Genomic DNA, 15247 nt, shown 5'->3' with positions numbered 1-15247 from the left:
AGAGAGAGAGGGAGAAATCACAGTATTATTCACTGAGTTGTCCAGGGCAACTATGTTAATCTGATGCTCAATTAATTACACCACTAAAGAGAGAGACGGGGGGAGAGAGAAAGAAAGAAAGAAAGAAAGAAAGAAAGAAAGAAAGAGAGAGAGAGAGAGAGAGAGCATGCAAGAACAAGACAAGATTGACAGACTGTGGGTGTTCATAATGTTCACTGGCAGAGATCCAATAATGCTGAGGCTAGCGTGGAGTACTATCAAGGTCCATCTGTTAATTACAACAAACATGAAGTGAGCAATAGGATACTATGGCTATAGGCTGACCACTTGACCACTGACCTGAATGTAATACGGCAAAGAGATCTGAGGTAGATAGTGTTAATCCACCAGCTGAATACTGAAATAAACTTTCTGAAAAAGACATTTCAACCAGATCAATTGGATAATGCTGTTTTTTTCAATGATGGTCAAAGCTTATATTGGTCCAAAATATGCAATTGCAATAATCACTCATAGGGCATACTTTCTGAAAAAGACATTTCAACCAGATCAATTGGATAATGCTGTTTTTTTCAATGATGGTCAAAGCTTATATTGGTCCAAAATATGCAATTGCAATAACCACTCATAGGGCATACTATATATATATATATATATATATATATATATATATATATATATATATATATATATATATATATATATATATATATATATAAAGATCTGTAGTATGTTGATAGGCTAGCTGTCTGCTACTGTGCTACAGAGTCATACCCACAACTGTGAGTTAGAATCTCAGCATACTAAGCTTCACCAACACAGGTAGATTATGGCACCATGCTGGCATATCTCCCTCCATTCAGCGATTACGTAACGTCCCCCAAACTATGTGACGTGTTGTAATCAGATGAGCGCAAACCTGGAGAGGGGATTTTGAGCAGGATAAGAGGTAGAGAGAGAGAGACGAGGAGAGGAGAGCACTCCATTAATCTGACAGACAAGCCTCAGGAGCAGCTGCAGCCACCTCACTAAGAATAGCCTGACACACATGCACAGATGGGAAGAATCCCCGCAAAGGCTGGAGCCCTGTGTACAGCCACGCTCAGAATCTGGAGCACCGCAGGAGGACAAGGCATTAAAGCAAGGACACCAGCTAGGAGCTAGATATGCTCAAACTGGACTCTTCTTGAAAAAACACCAATGTGTGTGTGTGTGTGTGTGTGTGTGTGTGTGTGTGTGATGTGCATGTAAGATATTTAAGTTGATGGCTCAGACCTTTCCTATAGGTGTGAGTCTGTGGAAAGTCTGCAAGAGCTATTTTCAACATCCAGGCCTGTGCTAATTATTCTCTCTGTGTCTCATTTTCAGGGAATAGGATCCGCTGTCATATTCCAACACACCCACCCACACACACACACCCACCCACACACCCACACACACACACACACACACACACACACACACACACACACACACACACACATAATTCAAAAAGTAGGAACATTAAAAACGTAAACATCTGCTGTTGCTGTCTAGCTCCTTGTCCTGCATACAATTCTTCATTGAACTACTGCAACAAACATTTTTCACAGTAAAATGCATTGCCAAAACAGTATTTCAAACTGTGTTGCTTTTGAATGGCAGATTTTAGAAAATCAATTTATAAGATTTACTCTTTTAAAAAAGCGTTTTAACAAAAAAAAAACTGTAATAGAAGCCTTAATTTAGGACTGGTTTTAGGGACATATTGTGGACACATTTCCACATGAAGAATGTTCTGTAGACCATGACAAATGGTGTCTGTGTTTCTGTGCAAATGTGTGCACGCATGCATAGGGTGAGAGAGGATGGAGAGAGTCAGGGTGGGCTTTGGGGGTTCCATTATAACCATCTATGGGGGCTTAAACTGATTACACTTCCTTAGTCCATCACTCACACTCACAGTGTGTGCACAACCCTCACCACACTAGCCCACCAACGCCACACGTCATGCATACATGCATGACACACACACTCACAACCATGGGTGCTTGATGTACACTTGCACTCTTAATCTATCATTCACACCTGTCAGCCTGGGGCATACAAACACACATACACACAGAGAGGCAGAGAGAGAGAGAGAGAGAGAGAGAGAGAGAGAGAGAGAGAGAGAGAGAGAGAGAGAGAGAGAGAGAGACTATTTGAGCAATCCAACATTCCGCTTATAGATTACTTCATGTGTCCAGGCTGGGTCAGATGTCAGTCATTGCATAACTCATTTCACAGGATTTTAATACATGGAGCCTTAACTTAGGCCAGTCTCTTTCCTGAGAGTTCCTCTTACTACCCCCCCCCCCCCCTCCATAGGGGCATGGCAAGTAAGAGGAACTCTCAGGAAAGAGACTGGCCTAAGTTAAGGCTCTTTACATAACCCTAAGCATGATCATGCATTTCTAAAACAGCAACCACACACACACACACACACACACACACACACACACACACACACACACACACACACACACACACACACACACACACACACACACACACACACACACACACACACACACACACACACACTTAGCAATAAAGTGCTTCTCTGAAAGTTTATGAAGAGTGACCCTAAAACTCCAATATTGCATAATTCAGGCTTTTGTAGAATAAGCTACCTCAATAGCCAACAGGCATTTTATTAAACTAAGTCTGATACACATTACATATCACACACAAAACCTCAGTTGACTGTCTCCATGTCTAATGCAGAAAAGATTTTCTCTCCAGGCTTGATGTCCTGATTAAATCAGGTCTAGCCTCTATTCATTGCCCGAGGAAACCTGCCTGCATGCAATAAAACAGTAATCCAATTAACACCTGTACAAACACAGACCTAACAGCATAGATAAAAAAAACCGAGCCTATGATACTATCTAAAACAGTACAGACATAGACCTAGTAAGACCTGAGCCTATGATACTATCTAGTAACAATTCAAACACAGCATAAAGCCTTAGCCTATGATACTGTCTAAAACCAGTACAAAACAGACCTAGCAGCATTAGTAAAACCTTACCTCGATACTATCCAAAAACTGTACAAAACAGCCCTAGCCGCAGAAGTAAATCCTTAGTCTATGATGCTATCTGTAAACAGACTGGCCTCGGCCTGCTGACATTACTGACCAGGACAGCTTTGCTAATCAGCAAAAGCCACTTAATTGAGGTTGAATGAAAGTTCAAATGACCGCTTTCTTCCATTGTGAGCTAATATAGGCAGGATGTTTAAAAGAGGAGCCTGTCTGTCTGTCCATGTCAATGGGCATTAAAGGCAATGTGCTTAGCGACACTTTCCATCACAGTGTCAAACCTCAGACCAGGACAGCACAGCTTCTTCCGTCTTCATTCCATTAGAAAAAATATTTGTGCCTTTTTCCAAATTAAAGGGAATCCATTAAAGGACTACAAATATTTAAGCCACTGAAGACTAAACCCTTATGGCAAAACATTAATGAAGTTGTTTTGCAAACATAGTCACTGAGACACAGAGGTTTAATTAACTTTAAAATGTAACATACTGTGTTGTCTTCCCACACCCCATAAATGGCAGGACAAAATTGTCTTTTATCCCTACAGAGGAAATATACTCATGACAACAAGGCAGGAACAGAGCGGGATGTTCCTGAGTAATGACTCTCACAGCCAAATGAGAATGATCCTTTGATTCAAACAGGGCTACCAGCTGAACAGGAATACAACAGCTTAAGGGAGCATTCGGAGTAAGAAGGCCACATCCCAGTGACAGCAATTAATCCTCTGTGTGTGTGTGTGTGTGTGTGTGTGTGATAGACTGAGACAGCGTGTGTATCTCCCATCAACACAGTAATGCACAACTGTGACAGCTGGCTCTGTGCAGTCATATGACCAGAGCGGACCCTTACCCTTACCATCTGTAATGTCCGGCTCCATCATCAACTGGCACACCAACATGCACGCACGCACACACACACACACACACACACACACACACACACACACAAACACACACACACATACCTTCTCTGACCTTTTCCTGTCCAGAGGGAAGTGTAATACCCCTTCCGCTCTGTGTTAAGTCCCATATAACCTGCTTACAGCATGCATGGTATCCATGGCAACCCTGTGCTCTTCCAGGGATGCAGAGCTGGAAGATTCTAAAGATTTATCACCACTGCACTTATCCCGCCCCAACAGAAAATAGCTCCTACAGCAGCAGCCACTTAGAAAGGCCAGGTCAGCCGTGGCCTACAGGTTAGCGCTCCGGACTTGTAACCGGAGGACTTGTTGCCGGTTCGAACCCCGACCAGTAGGTACGGCTGAAGTGCCCTTGAGCAAGGCACCTGACCCCTCACTGCTCCCCGAGCGCCACTGTAGCAGGCAGCTCACTGCGCTGGGATTAGTGTGTGCTTCACCTCACTGTGTGCTGAGTGTGTTTCACTAATTCATGGTTTGGGATAAATGCAGAGACCAAATTTCCATCACGGGATCAAAAGAGTATATATACTTATACTTATACTTGATCAGCCTGTGTGGTGGCTGGACAGAGGACCACAGACAGACCCCCCCCCCCCTCCAGCTGGATTAAGGATATCATATCTACAGGATTAGGCGGCGGGCGGCAGCACCCCAGGCTTTCACATGGTGGCCGTGGTGATGCGTTTCAGACGGCCCCTCTACAAAGACAACCGTGGTCAGATTGAGACGCTGCTTGTGGAGTTATTGACTGGGGGGCGGCTGTGTTTGAAACCCCTGGATAAAAATGTGTTTGTGTGTCAGTGTGTTTGGTTGAATGTAGCACCTGGTGTTTGGATTATGATTTCCGGAGACAGAGTTAAATGCCCTCCTCTCACAGCATCTCAACATACAGTAGATCAACAGATGACCTTTAACCCTGTGTTTTTCTGTTGTCCCATCTCAAGGGGTACTTCCATCCCATAATTCCCTGAGGAGCTTGGTTTTAAGATCAACCCTGAGATAAGTCCCATTTCTTGAGAAATCATCTTGCTTTTTTGTAATCTCTACACGTTTAACGTTTATTTGCAATGGCCTGAAGTTAAAGGAAACTGTTGAAGCACTTACAGTTCGGCCAATTTGGAGGAAATGCCTCTGTGGCCCACTGGTGCAACGCAGGCTCCGCCAAGACTCTGTAACCCGAGAGGACGGGACAGCACGGCTGCTGGAGTTCCTGTAATCCGACAGGCGGCCAGTGTTTGTATCTGCACCGGTGGCGTTGACTGGCGACCGGCGACACCCGATCTAGGTGAGACGTTTTAAGAACCTCCCAGCAATGTCATGCATCCGGATCCACAGGGCACAACGACGGCACGCCGCCCCAACTATCGCACCCCTGGTCTGACCCCCCCCCCCTTTCAGCCTGTCTCCCTCTTGCCTTCATATGTGACCTACTGCTAGAGTCCAATTACTCCGAATTCCATTTCCTGTCAGCCAAAGAGTAAAAGGGGGTCACAAGGAACCCCTGAGTCACTCTAGACAAACAGGCTGGTGGTGAAAGAAAAAGAAAGAAGGCCATAAGAACTGAGAGAAGAGAGAGCAAGTATGAGATAGAGAGAGAGAGACAGAAAGAGAGAGATAGAAAGAGAGGGAGAGAGAGAGGCAGAGAGAGACAGAGACAGAAAGAGAGAGAAAGAGGGAGAAAGAGAGAGTGAGAGACAGAGAGAGAGAGAGAGAGAGAGAGAGAGAGAGAGAGAGAGAGAGAGAGACAGAGACAGAGACAGAGACAGAGACAGAAAGTAATAGGCCTACTATGGCAGCATACTAAGGTAAACTCATGGTGAGCTCTAATGATTGAATCTCATATACGAAGACATAAAATGCCAAGACAACATGAAAATATAACTATAACAGAACAACTAACAATATGGCTTCCTATGTCCTGTTGTCCAAACATCCTGTTTTCAATGTATCTGTTTTCACACAGGATACGCGTGTTGTGTGTGTTGTGTGTAAATTGGTGCAATAGTGTATTTAAATGCACACACACACACACACACACACACACACACACACACACACACACACACACACACACACACACACACACACACACACACACACAGAAACACACACACACACAAACACACACACAAATTGAACAGCTCCTTTTCATCATTACAGCTCACCGACACTTTGCCTTCTCTCGCTGTACTGTGGAAGCACAGCTGGGGCAGGCTGGTGCATTAAACTGGGCCAAGCTGGTCTGTGCCTGAGAATACGTCTGCAGTTCCCATGGCACTGCCATTTGCAGCCTACAGACACTGGTCTATGAGGACTCTTCACATATAACTTAAAATACATGTGGTTGAAGATAGTGGTGACCTAAACTAATCAGGGATCTGTTGATGAGAGGCAGGAGGTAACCAGAGCTGTTTCCAACGAAGCCTTGTCTTCGTGGTGTGCTGCACCAGCTCCAATGCTTTCGATGCTATTTCCAGGACAGCAGGGAGCAGCGCTATATTTGTTGTCCAGCTATAAATACTGCTGGCACACACAGATGCCTGCTTTTTTCAATGGGAACAAGTCAGTCATTTTCTTCCTGGAGACAGGAGAGAGGTCTAATCTGACACTGTATTACATTAAGTAGCCAGCAGTTAAACAAATGCACAACTCCAGCGTGATCACGACAACTCTTGAGGGTGAATGATAAGTAGGTGCAACATAGTTAAGTGGTTCGATACACTGAGGTGGCAGACTCATAAACTAAATATGTTCCAGCCATCATCTCCCAACACCTGAGTACTAATAAAGGCAGAATTGACGCACGGTGAAATCAAAGGAGCCAGCCGTCCTGAAAGTCCCAGTCGCAATCTGAATTAGACTCAGCCTCCAGTGGTTTACTGTACCATGGCCCATTTCACTAAGTGGAGCAGTGACGTGACCACTGCATGCCACCAATCATCTGCCACACACAGGCATAGCAATCTTCTAAAAAATAGGTCACAATATCATTATCTGGGTTTCAATATTGAACAGTGTGGTGCGATCTCCAGGGAATCCCATAGGCGTGGAGAATAAATGACATGCAATGCTATTGTAAATTATGTACGTTTGCTGTGGAGATAAAGGCTGACGAGGGGTGGACTCGCATGCTTGGCAGATATCCATCCCTCCAAGGCGTCAGAACAAACAAAGGTCCGCTTCACTGTCTTCCAGCACCATGGCAACCAGAATCACCTCTAAAAGGGGGCGTTTCTGGGAAAGAACTGTTTGGCGCACTGACTGGCCTATAAACGCACCAAAACACAATTATCAGGCTCCTCATTTAATGAAAACATTAGACTACGTTATTATTTTTTTACTGAGCCTATGTCTTTGTTTTTTGTTTGCAAATAGGCTATATGTCTTTAGACTAGACTCGTAACTTATCGGGCAGGCAGGCATCGATAAGTGAAAACAAATTGTCAAAATCAAGTGAGTCATGTGATTCAAAAATTCTTGAAGAACAACAGAAAAGCCGCGCAAGCTAGTCCGATTACTGTCCAAGCATTCCCCACACAGCAAAATCCACGGCACATGACAGCCGCATTGTGTTTCCCCTGTTCCCTAATGTAACACAATATTGCCTACGCGCCAAGTGACATGATGCGTCACTTGCCTCCCAACAGGTAAATCTACAATATTGATGATTATTTTCCCTCTCAAACATACCCTGTTTGTTTCTAAGGCAGCATCCTCGCTATAGCTAGCTGTGCGTTGAAAGCTGAAGTGTTTTCGTGTAGGTTGCACAAGATGGTCGGTTTTAAGATCTTATAGCTTTTCCAATTTGTCAACTCACCTCTATCCATTTCTGGGCTTCTTGGAATGCAGGCTCGGTGGTCGGTTCGGGGTGTTCGTTGTGGTCTTGATTCTTAGGGCCGTGATCTGCCCCTGGACTCGCCATTGCCTACACAGCAGCAGAGGGTATCGTTTGCAACTAGATCTGATGGGTAGCAGTAGGCTACACGAGGTAGGTTGGCGCACTGTTGAAGTATCCTGAAATGGTGTAACCTAATAAACTTCCGTAGATTTCGGTATTGTTTCCAGAGTTCAGTTCAGGTGTATCCTCTCCGTTGTGTAAAGAAAACGTTCAGTGTCCCAAGGACTTGTCCCCGTCCACTCTACGCAGAAGCCGCAATACAAACATGCGTGGTCTTACCGCTTCACTGATGGATGGTCGTAAAGGCAGTAAAATAGCTTCTTCAATCGCACACTGAACCGCCTGCAATAGCAGTCGGACCGATGGCTAAAAATAAAGTTTTAAAACCCAGAGGTTGTCCTCCTGCATCAGCCAATACGGAACGGGCAGCTGCCTCCTCCGACAAGCTGTGATCGCATGCCTGCTACCGAGCACTCTGGCATGCGCAAGTGAGAGCGGGAGGGTGCAGAATAATTCTATGCAGTGAATGGAGGGGTCCCGGTAGCCTACTGCTCCATGTGTCAGTTACCCTTGCCCATACGTGTTCAAATTATGAACGCATTCAGCTTTATTAATTAACAATTAGACGTATGCGTCAAAAGGAGTTCCTAAATGTAATGCTGAGTTGCTGTTTAGGTAGCCTAACAAATTAGCCTATGACTGACTTGGTCGCACATATGGTCCACACTAGTTGTTGAAATACAAAATTGCAAACAACTAAAATGTTTAGGACCAGTGAAAAAGGAAGGAAGTGTTCTTATAAATAAATCAGCGTCCTAAGGCCACCGATACAAATGATAAGAGTGCCACCTGCTGGCTACAGCTAGCTAAGACAACAGCTTAATTTCTGGATAGGAAAAGGGGCAGAGGAATGAAAGATGCTACTACTGTATGTCGAATGAATGGTACACTTAATACATGTATAAGCTTTGATGTGCCTTTATTGCCACCTCACCCCATTGAGAAAAACACTTATTTTAGCAAACTGCAAAAAGAAACTCACAAGAAAAGGGATAGATCCCTGTGAATTCATAACCAACAGTCTGGCAGAGTACACATTCAAGCATTCAGTCATACAGTAAGTGCTTGGGCATGTAGCAGTGAGAGTCTTCACCACACTCAGCTCTGCCACTAACATTGGTCTTTCTCTACCAGCCCAAAACATATCAATAATTCACATCTTCCAGGCAGATATTTCAGTGCAAGGCAACATAAGACAGTCTAGAAGCCTAACTGTTTCACAATGAAGTAAAGTGCAAACTAATTGAAATAACACAGCAGTCTGCTTTGATCTAAGGCCATCATTGATAAGTTGGCAGTTCAATGCGATAACAACCCAGTCAATTTCTTAAATTCCCAACCCCTAAACAACTGTCCTTACAGGCGCTTGTGCAATGCAATACTCCAATCTCTCCCCTTACTAAGACAGCTTGAAGAGTGATATAAAAAAAAATCAAGCCAAGACCTTCAGATTTGGACCACAGTGATTAAGACGAACAGCAAACATCAGAACAGCATGTTGACATTAACAGAAAGCTTGGAGGAGGAGTGCTGGGCTGCACTGGGCTGAGTGGGCTCTATAGGATTGGTTTTGGAGAGTTTTGTTTTGGTTGCTCAGCAGGGGACTTCGCTCAGGCCTTGCACAAGGCTACGGCAGAGAAACGCACCTCGTCCTTCTCCCTCTCCACAAACTGGCGGCACACTTTTGCCGCATCCTATGGGTAGAGCAAGAGGGAGATAGCAAGGAAGAGAGTGTTAAATGGGTCTCAAAAGTATCCATACTGTAGGAGAGATTTGCACATGTAGCAGAGGTTTGTAACTGCAGAATTGATTTGTAATTGAAAGACATAGTAACTGTGGAACGATTTGTACCCGTAGAATAGATTTGTAAGTGAAGAGCATTTGGGAAATAGCCTACTGAAAATGGTGTGAATTGTTTGTACAGCCACAAATCAATTTTACAGTTACAAATTGTGACACACACACACACACACATACAAAACATATGAGACACTTGATCCCAGAGGTGGCGCACAAGTTTGTACCTGCAGAAAAGATTTTTAACTGTACAGTAGGACAGCTTTGTGTACGCAGAGCATTGATTTGTTAGCCTGGAAAATACAGACCCTGGTAATCTAGAAAGATTAAGGGTCTGGCCACGAACAATGTAATGGCCCAACTCGAGGGTCGGCAACAAGCATGCATTTAAAAATCTCACTGCACGCAATTGGATAACACTAGACCAGTGGTTCTTAACTGGTGGGTCGGGACCCAAAAGTGGGTCGCGGAACCATTCTGGGTGGGTCGCGGAGCTTGTGGTTAAAAAAAAAAAAGAAGAAATCGCCCATTTCAAATAGACTTAAATTGAGACGAAATGGTGCAGAATCCACAGTGTGTGATGTTCACAATTGCTGGAACATGAGTGAAAATGCCTCATAATAAAGTACACCTGTCAAAGACAGACCTGTCAAGTACTTTAAGGTGACATCAGGAGTTGGAGACTTCACAAATGTAATGCCAAACAGCATGTTCCAAACAAATAGGCCTACAGGCACTTCGCCTTTCTTAGCATGTAGCTCACCAAATCTGTTGTCTTGAACGCTATAAAATATATATGGGTCGTGACTTCATGAACATGGGAAATTGTGGGTCCCAAAGCCAGACCAGTTAAGAACCACTGCACTAGACCATGTTTACTCTGAATGATTTCGGACTTCGACGCAATCGGATAACACTACGACCAATGTGTACTGTCCTCCAACGTTGCAGCGCTGTCTTAATCAGTTTAGCTGGTTCCCCGGGATATCGGGGTAAAAGTAACGTGCATCATTGCTCATTGCCAGCGAGAACTCTGGATTTCCAGGGTATTGATTTGTAACTGTAGAATATATTTGTAATGGTAAAATATTTGTAGCTGTACAGTAGGGTGATTTGTAGCTGTAAAAAAGATTTGTACCCATATAAGAGATTTGTAAGTGTAGTGCATATTAATATTGACAATACTTGTACAAATAATTTTCGCAGTTAATAAATATTTCATACAGTTTCAAGTCGTCACACACATACAAAACTTTTAAATCTGATTTGATTCCATAATGTAGAGTTTTTTATTCCCCAAGAGTGGGACTGATTCTGCCTGCATTGTGTACATACCATGATGAAGGAGCCATCTTTGGTCGCACCATGGTTCACCGCTCCCTCCATTCTCCCATCTATAGAATGCAGAAAATATACATATAGATCATTACCCATTCTGTTTAAAAAACCTAGACCTTAATTGCCATAGAAATCTGTATTTTTCCTGATAATTCATCAACTTCGATTTGTGCAATAAATCTGCTATATGCCATTGCTACTACTGTCAGGAGCAACAGGAATATTCTATTCACTTCATTGGGTGAACAGAATTATCATTTATATACTCAGTCTCAAACGCAGTGATATGGAGGAGAAACTCACCCAGTTCATAGAGTTGGCTATTCACATTGACAAAGGTAATGAAATGAAAATTCACTTTGCCTTCCTCTATCTGTTAGAGAAATGCAAGTACAAACAGATACAGCATGTTTAACAGTGCTAATACAATGTCCCAATGATTTATTGCCTGCTAGTCTGCACATTGTTTGAATTTGCATTAAGCAATACCGGTAAGCATTTTGGGGCATTGTTTACAATATGTGAGAGATATACCGTGCATGTTAGGCATTTTCAGAAAATGTGGAGAAAAAATTATTTAAAGAACTATGCAACTTCTTGAAAACAATGTGATATGACAAAAGGACATAGTCTCAACAGAATCAGAATATTGTATATATATATATATAAAAAAAAAAAAAGTGATACCCTGCACTGTCCATCAGCTGCCACCTCATCGTGGGTTGTCTGGATGTCCTGAGAGCAAAGAGAGTTGAATTTAATATGATGTCATCATACTAACTATTCACTCCATCAAATTCCATTAGCCTACTTCAGTTCAGATTCAGTTCATCTGTGTTTACTCTATTTTAGCGCCACCTATGGGAAAGATTGGACACGTCATCTTCAATACCTAGAAGTTCCCACCATCTGCAATCTCATGAAAGTGAATGAGCTACAAAGGTAATAGCAGACCAAGGGAGGTCATATGGTTACAAAGCAGCGTGTGCAAAGCTTTACCAGAGAGGGTTGAAGCAGTTAGTAATCAAGGCTTTACCTTGTTCTTCTCAAGTGCTTTAGCCCGGTCAGCAGCAGACATGCTGGCTGTAGCCTCCAGAAACTTCTTTATGGCAGAGTCACTGTCTATCAAAATGAAGATCAGTGGTGAAAGTGTCATTTATAGCATGAATTTCCAGCATGTTTTTTTTTTTTGATGGGCTATATTGAAACATACACTCTAAGACTAAGTGTAGCCATTATCTTGTCAACATAACAAAGGCATATAATAGGATATTAATTCTTTATTACAGATAAGTACCACTTTGATTTATGGGATTTTGTGCTTTCATTTCTGATGCAATGGTAATGTCTTTGCTTACCAAACTCCATTTTATCCTGGTTGTTGGCAACAGCGTGCAGTAGACCTACAGTACCACAAGAGTTCACCACAGTCTGCTTTAGGAAGTACACATCAGAAGCCTTGTCTACAGCCTGCTTCTCTCGGAAAGCTTCATGCTGACAAAGAGACAAACAGTCACATGTATGAAGATATTCATATGCATGTATAGTAAACAGTTCTTCAAACCTTTACAACGGTGACTTCTGTGAATGTGTGCTATTCATTGATAGAGTTACAGACGTCATTTAGCACATATCAGGTCTGAGCTGGCTTTGGTCCTGCGTTGGCTGTGTAGACATGGCCTATGCGGACTTACCGAATTATGTGACCATTTTAGCAGTCCAAATGTTTTGGATTACAGTTTGAACATTGTTATGTAAATTGCTGTAAATCTTTTAAACAAAACCTCACTCTAAACTAGCCTACGTTCCTGGTAGCAAGACAAGACAAAGTCTCTCTGGCATAGCATATAGGCCCAGCGTTTCAACCGTTTCTCGGGCCAGCGCCCTTTTACCTGTTGAGTTAAGGGGAACAGCAGCATCACAGCGCAAGACGGCGACGGCACTGAAGACAAAAGCTCGTCCTCTAGACCGAGTACGTCCACGAAGCGCCAGCTAGACCCCACGCCCAGTTTGCTCAGCACCTGCGGGATTGACAGCGACCATGTGGCCCGACACAATAAAGACAAATGATGGCGTGATCTAAAGCATCACATGGCCTATTACATTTCTATCTAAAACCTTCACGATGTTACCTTAATAACGATCTAATTTTGAGAAGTGAAATAAATCTAGCCCTCTACATAGTCTGTAGGCCTATTTGTTTAAAATATGGGCTAGTCTCATCTCACTATAATGAATAACGCACCGACGTCACTGGCACTTTGCGCACAATTTGCGCAATAATTCACTCAAATAGACATTCATAGACACCAATCAACAACCAAAGGTCGCTTGATTTGATTAAACACAATAATGAACTGTTAGCCTATCGCTGTGAATAAATAAGCAGGTGGTCGAGCTGACCGCACCCAGCAAAACAGTCATGTAGTAGTTGGAGTGGGTGAATCGCCATGTCCAAACCCCATCATTTACAGCTCACCAGCATGACAAAGCATACGATACCCCTGCAGCTTAACCGAAGGCTAAAACCAGCCCTGTGAGTGACTCAGCATACATACTTTATTCAGCATCTGCAAAACAAAAGACAATGGGAAGAGCATACATGACTCAACAGAAACATAGAAACATACAGCATCAACAAGTCGACGTTTTTGATTAAAACTATAAGCCCAACCTCAGGGTTGATCTCCATTGGTTTCCACTCCATGTTACGAGGCAGTCAGTGCAAATTTATATCTTCAATCTCTCGTATTTTCGATTGTCAACAAACACGAGGAGAGCAGCCGTCAGGGATACCCATTCAGATGTCTCATGCAGCTCATATACAGGCGGTCTTATCCCATTTCTACCGGCACGGGGGGGTGTGCTGGTGTGGAGAAATCACTTTCTCAATCTGACTACTAAACACGACAACACACGGTTCGAAAAGATTACATACACTTTAGAATCACATCACATAGTAATTAGTGCCAATCTCATGCATTTGCTCTCAGCAAAACGTAATTCTTGTTTGACTACCCTTCAAAATAATCGCACAGTCCATAGTCGCATGACTTTCATAGAATATACTAGCAATGTGTTATATGCGACCACTAGGAGCAAGAACTGCACTGAAATGTGTTTGATCATTCACTGTTGCACATTGTTAAGAGTAGTTGTAGTTGTCTATATGCGTAGATTAACTAAGTAAGCTGCATGTCTAACTGACAACACAGCTGCTGTACACTATACAGCAGCAGAAGACAATACACTGTAAAATCACAGATCACAATGGAAGGATTACCGCTGAGATGGGCATACACAAGCAGGCATGTTGAACTGATTAAGCACAGGCATGCACAGTAAAATAAAAGGGCAGGGGGAAATCTCTCTCTCCCTCTTTCTCTCTCTCTCTCTGCCAAATCAGATTGGTGGGGAGAGGAAGAGAGGGGGTGTTCAAAACCAAGTACATTAAAAAAAAAACTATTGCTCTTTCAAAATATCTGAAACACACTTGATCTTCAGACACACTGCTGCCAGCCCGACATGGTGCTGACATCAGAACAGGAGCAAGAAACACTGAGGCGGGAGATCTAGACTGCAAGACTGAGGATCTCTATACCGTAAGCAATAACCTGGGCAATAATCAAGGACATATTAAGACATAAAAAGAGAATAGACATTGCACAGTCCACCTGTTCAGCATTCTTTGATCTTGTCCAGTCACTGGAGACCCCATGCGAGTGCCACAGAAGTATGTGGAGGGCTCCCACACTTTACCGCTGCCAGTGAGCCTGGAGGCCAACCTGTTGATCTACGCCGGATTGCTGTTCATTCTTCTGCTGCTGATCCTCTTTATTCTACTGCTGCTGTTCCATCAGCTCACACACTTGGTGCCAGGAGGCAAGGCTGGCCTCAGGAGGTAAGGAGAGGAGATGAGAGGAGAGGAGAGGAGAGGTGAGGAGATGAGAGGAGAGGAGATGAGATGAGAGGAGAGGAGAGGAGATGAGAGGAGAGGAGAGGTGAGGAGATGAGAGGAGAAGAGATGAGAGGAGAGGAGAGGAGAGGAGAGGAGATGAGAGGTGATGAGAGGAGGAGTGGAGACCAGTGGGGAAGGCATAGCCAGTGCTGGTGGTCCTGTGATGAGGACTCTCTCTCAGCCTTCCCCTCTTTGGAGCCACAG

The 15247-nt window shown here is 43.5% G+C and overlaps 2 protein-coding genes across 4 annotated transcripts in view; both read right to left on the bottom strand.

Moving 5' to 3' along the window:
- LOC143134005 (LIM and calponin homology domains-containing protein 1-like) overlaps positions 1 to 8262 on the bottom strand; it is a 57490-nt gene extending 49228 nt beyond the window's left edge. For both annotated transcript variants that reach the window (XM_076294033.1, XM_076294034.1), the window contains exon 1: positions 7810 to 8262. In XM_076294033.1, the coding sequence (XP_076150148.1) occupies positions 7810 to 7914 (105 nt within the window). In that variant the 5' untranslated portion in view covers positions 7915 to 8262. The remainder of the gene's footprint in view (positions 1 to 7809) is intronic.
- A 590-nt stretch (positions 8263 to 8852) lies between these two features.
- On the bottom strand, positions 8853 to 13894 carry uchl1 (ubiquitin carboxyl-terminal esterase L1 (ubiquitin thiolesterase)). Of its 2 annotated transcripts, none has more exons than XM_076294031.1 (9): positions 13760 to 13894; positions 13644 to 13655; positions 12978 to 13106; positions 12444 to 12579; positions 12122 to 12207; positions 11773 to 11820; positions 11389 to 11458; positions 11083 to 11141; positions 8853 to 9644 (listed from the first exon to the last, which is right to left on the bottom strand). In XM_076294031.1, exons 1-9 carry the CDS (start codon positions 13790 to 13792, stop codon positions 9561 to 9563), a joined length of 657 nt encoding a protein of 218 aa, XP_076150146.1. In that variant the 5' UTR covers positions 13793 to 13894; the 3' UTR covers positions 8853 to 9560. The 2 variants fall into 2 exon arrangements, with proteins under 2 accessions (XP_076150146.1, XP_076150147.1); XM_076294032.1 differs by having other exon boundaries at positions 13565 to 13655; positions 13760 to 13860.
- Between the last annotated feature and the right edge of the window lie 1353 nt (positions 13895 to 15247).

This window comes from Alosa pseudoharengus, unplaced genomic scaffold (assembly GCF_046254945.1).
Source record: "Alosa pseudoharengus isolate Yale_2024_CS ecotype anadromous, Long Island Sound unplaced genomic scaffold, YU_APseudo_1.1 YU_APseudo_1.1_scf_2, whole genome shotgun sequence".
Classification (NCBI taxonomy): domain Eukaryota; kingdom Metazoa; phylum Chordata; class Actinopteri; order Clupeiformes; family Clupeidae; genus Alosa; species Alosa pseudoharengus.
The sequence above is the reverse complement of the archived record's forward strand: the minus strand, read 5'-3'. Positions and strand labels throughout refer to the sequence as shown.

Bases quoted from the DNA above. Each gene is read 5' to 3' on its own strand.
- uchl1 (XM_076294031.1), bottom strand. From the start codon at position 13,792: ATGGAGTGGAAACCAATGGAGATCAACCCTGAG. The intron at 12,208-12,443 runs GTAAGCAAAGAC...TCATTTTGATAG, and splicing joins CCAGGATAAAATGGAGTTTG to ACAGTGACTCTGCCATAAAG. The intron at 11,459-11,772 runs GTATCACTTTTT...TTTCTCTAACAG, and splicing joins CAGCTGATGGACAGTGCAGG to ATAGAGGAAGGCAAAGTGAA.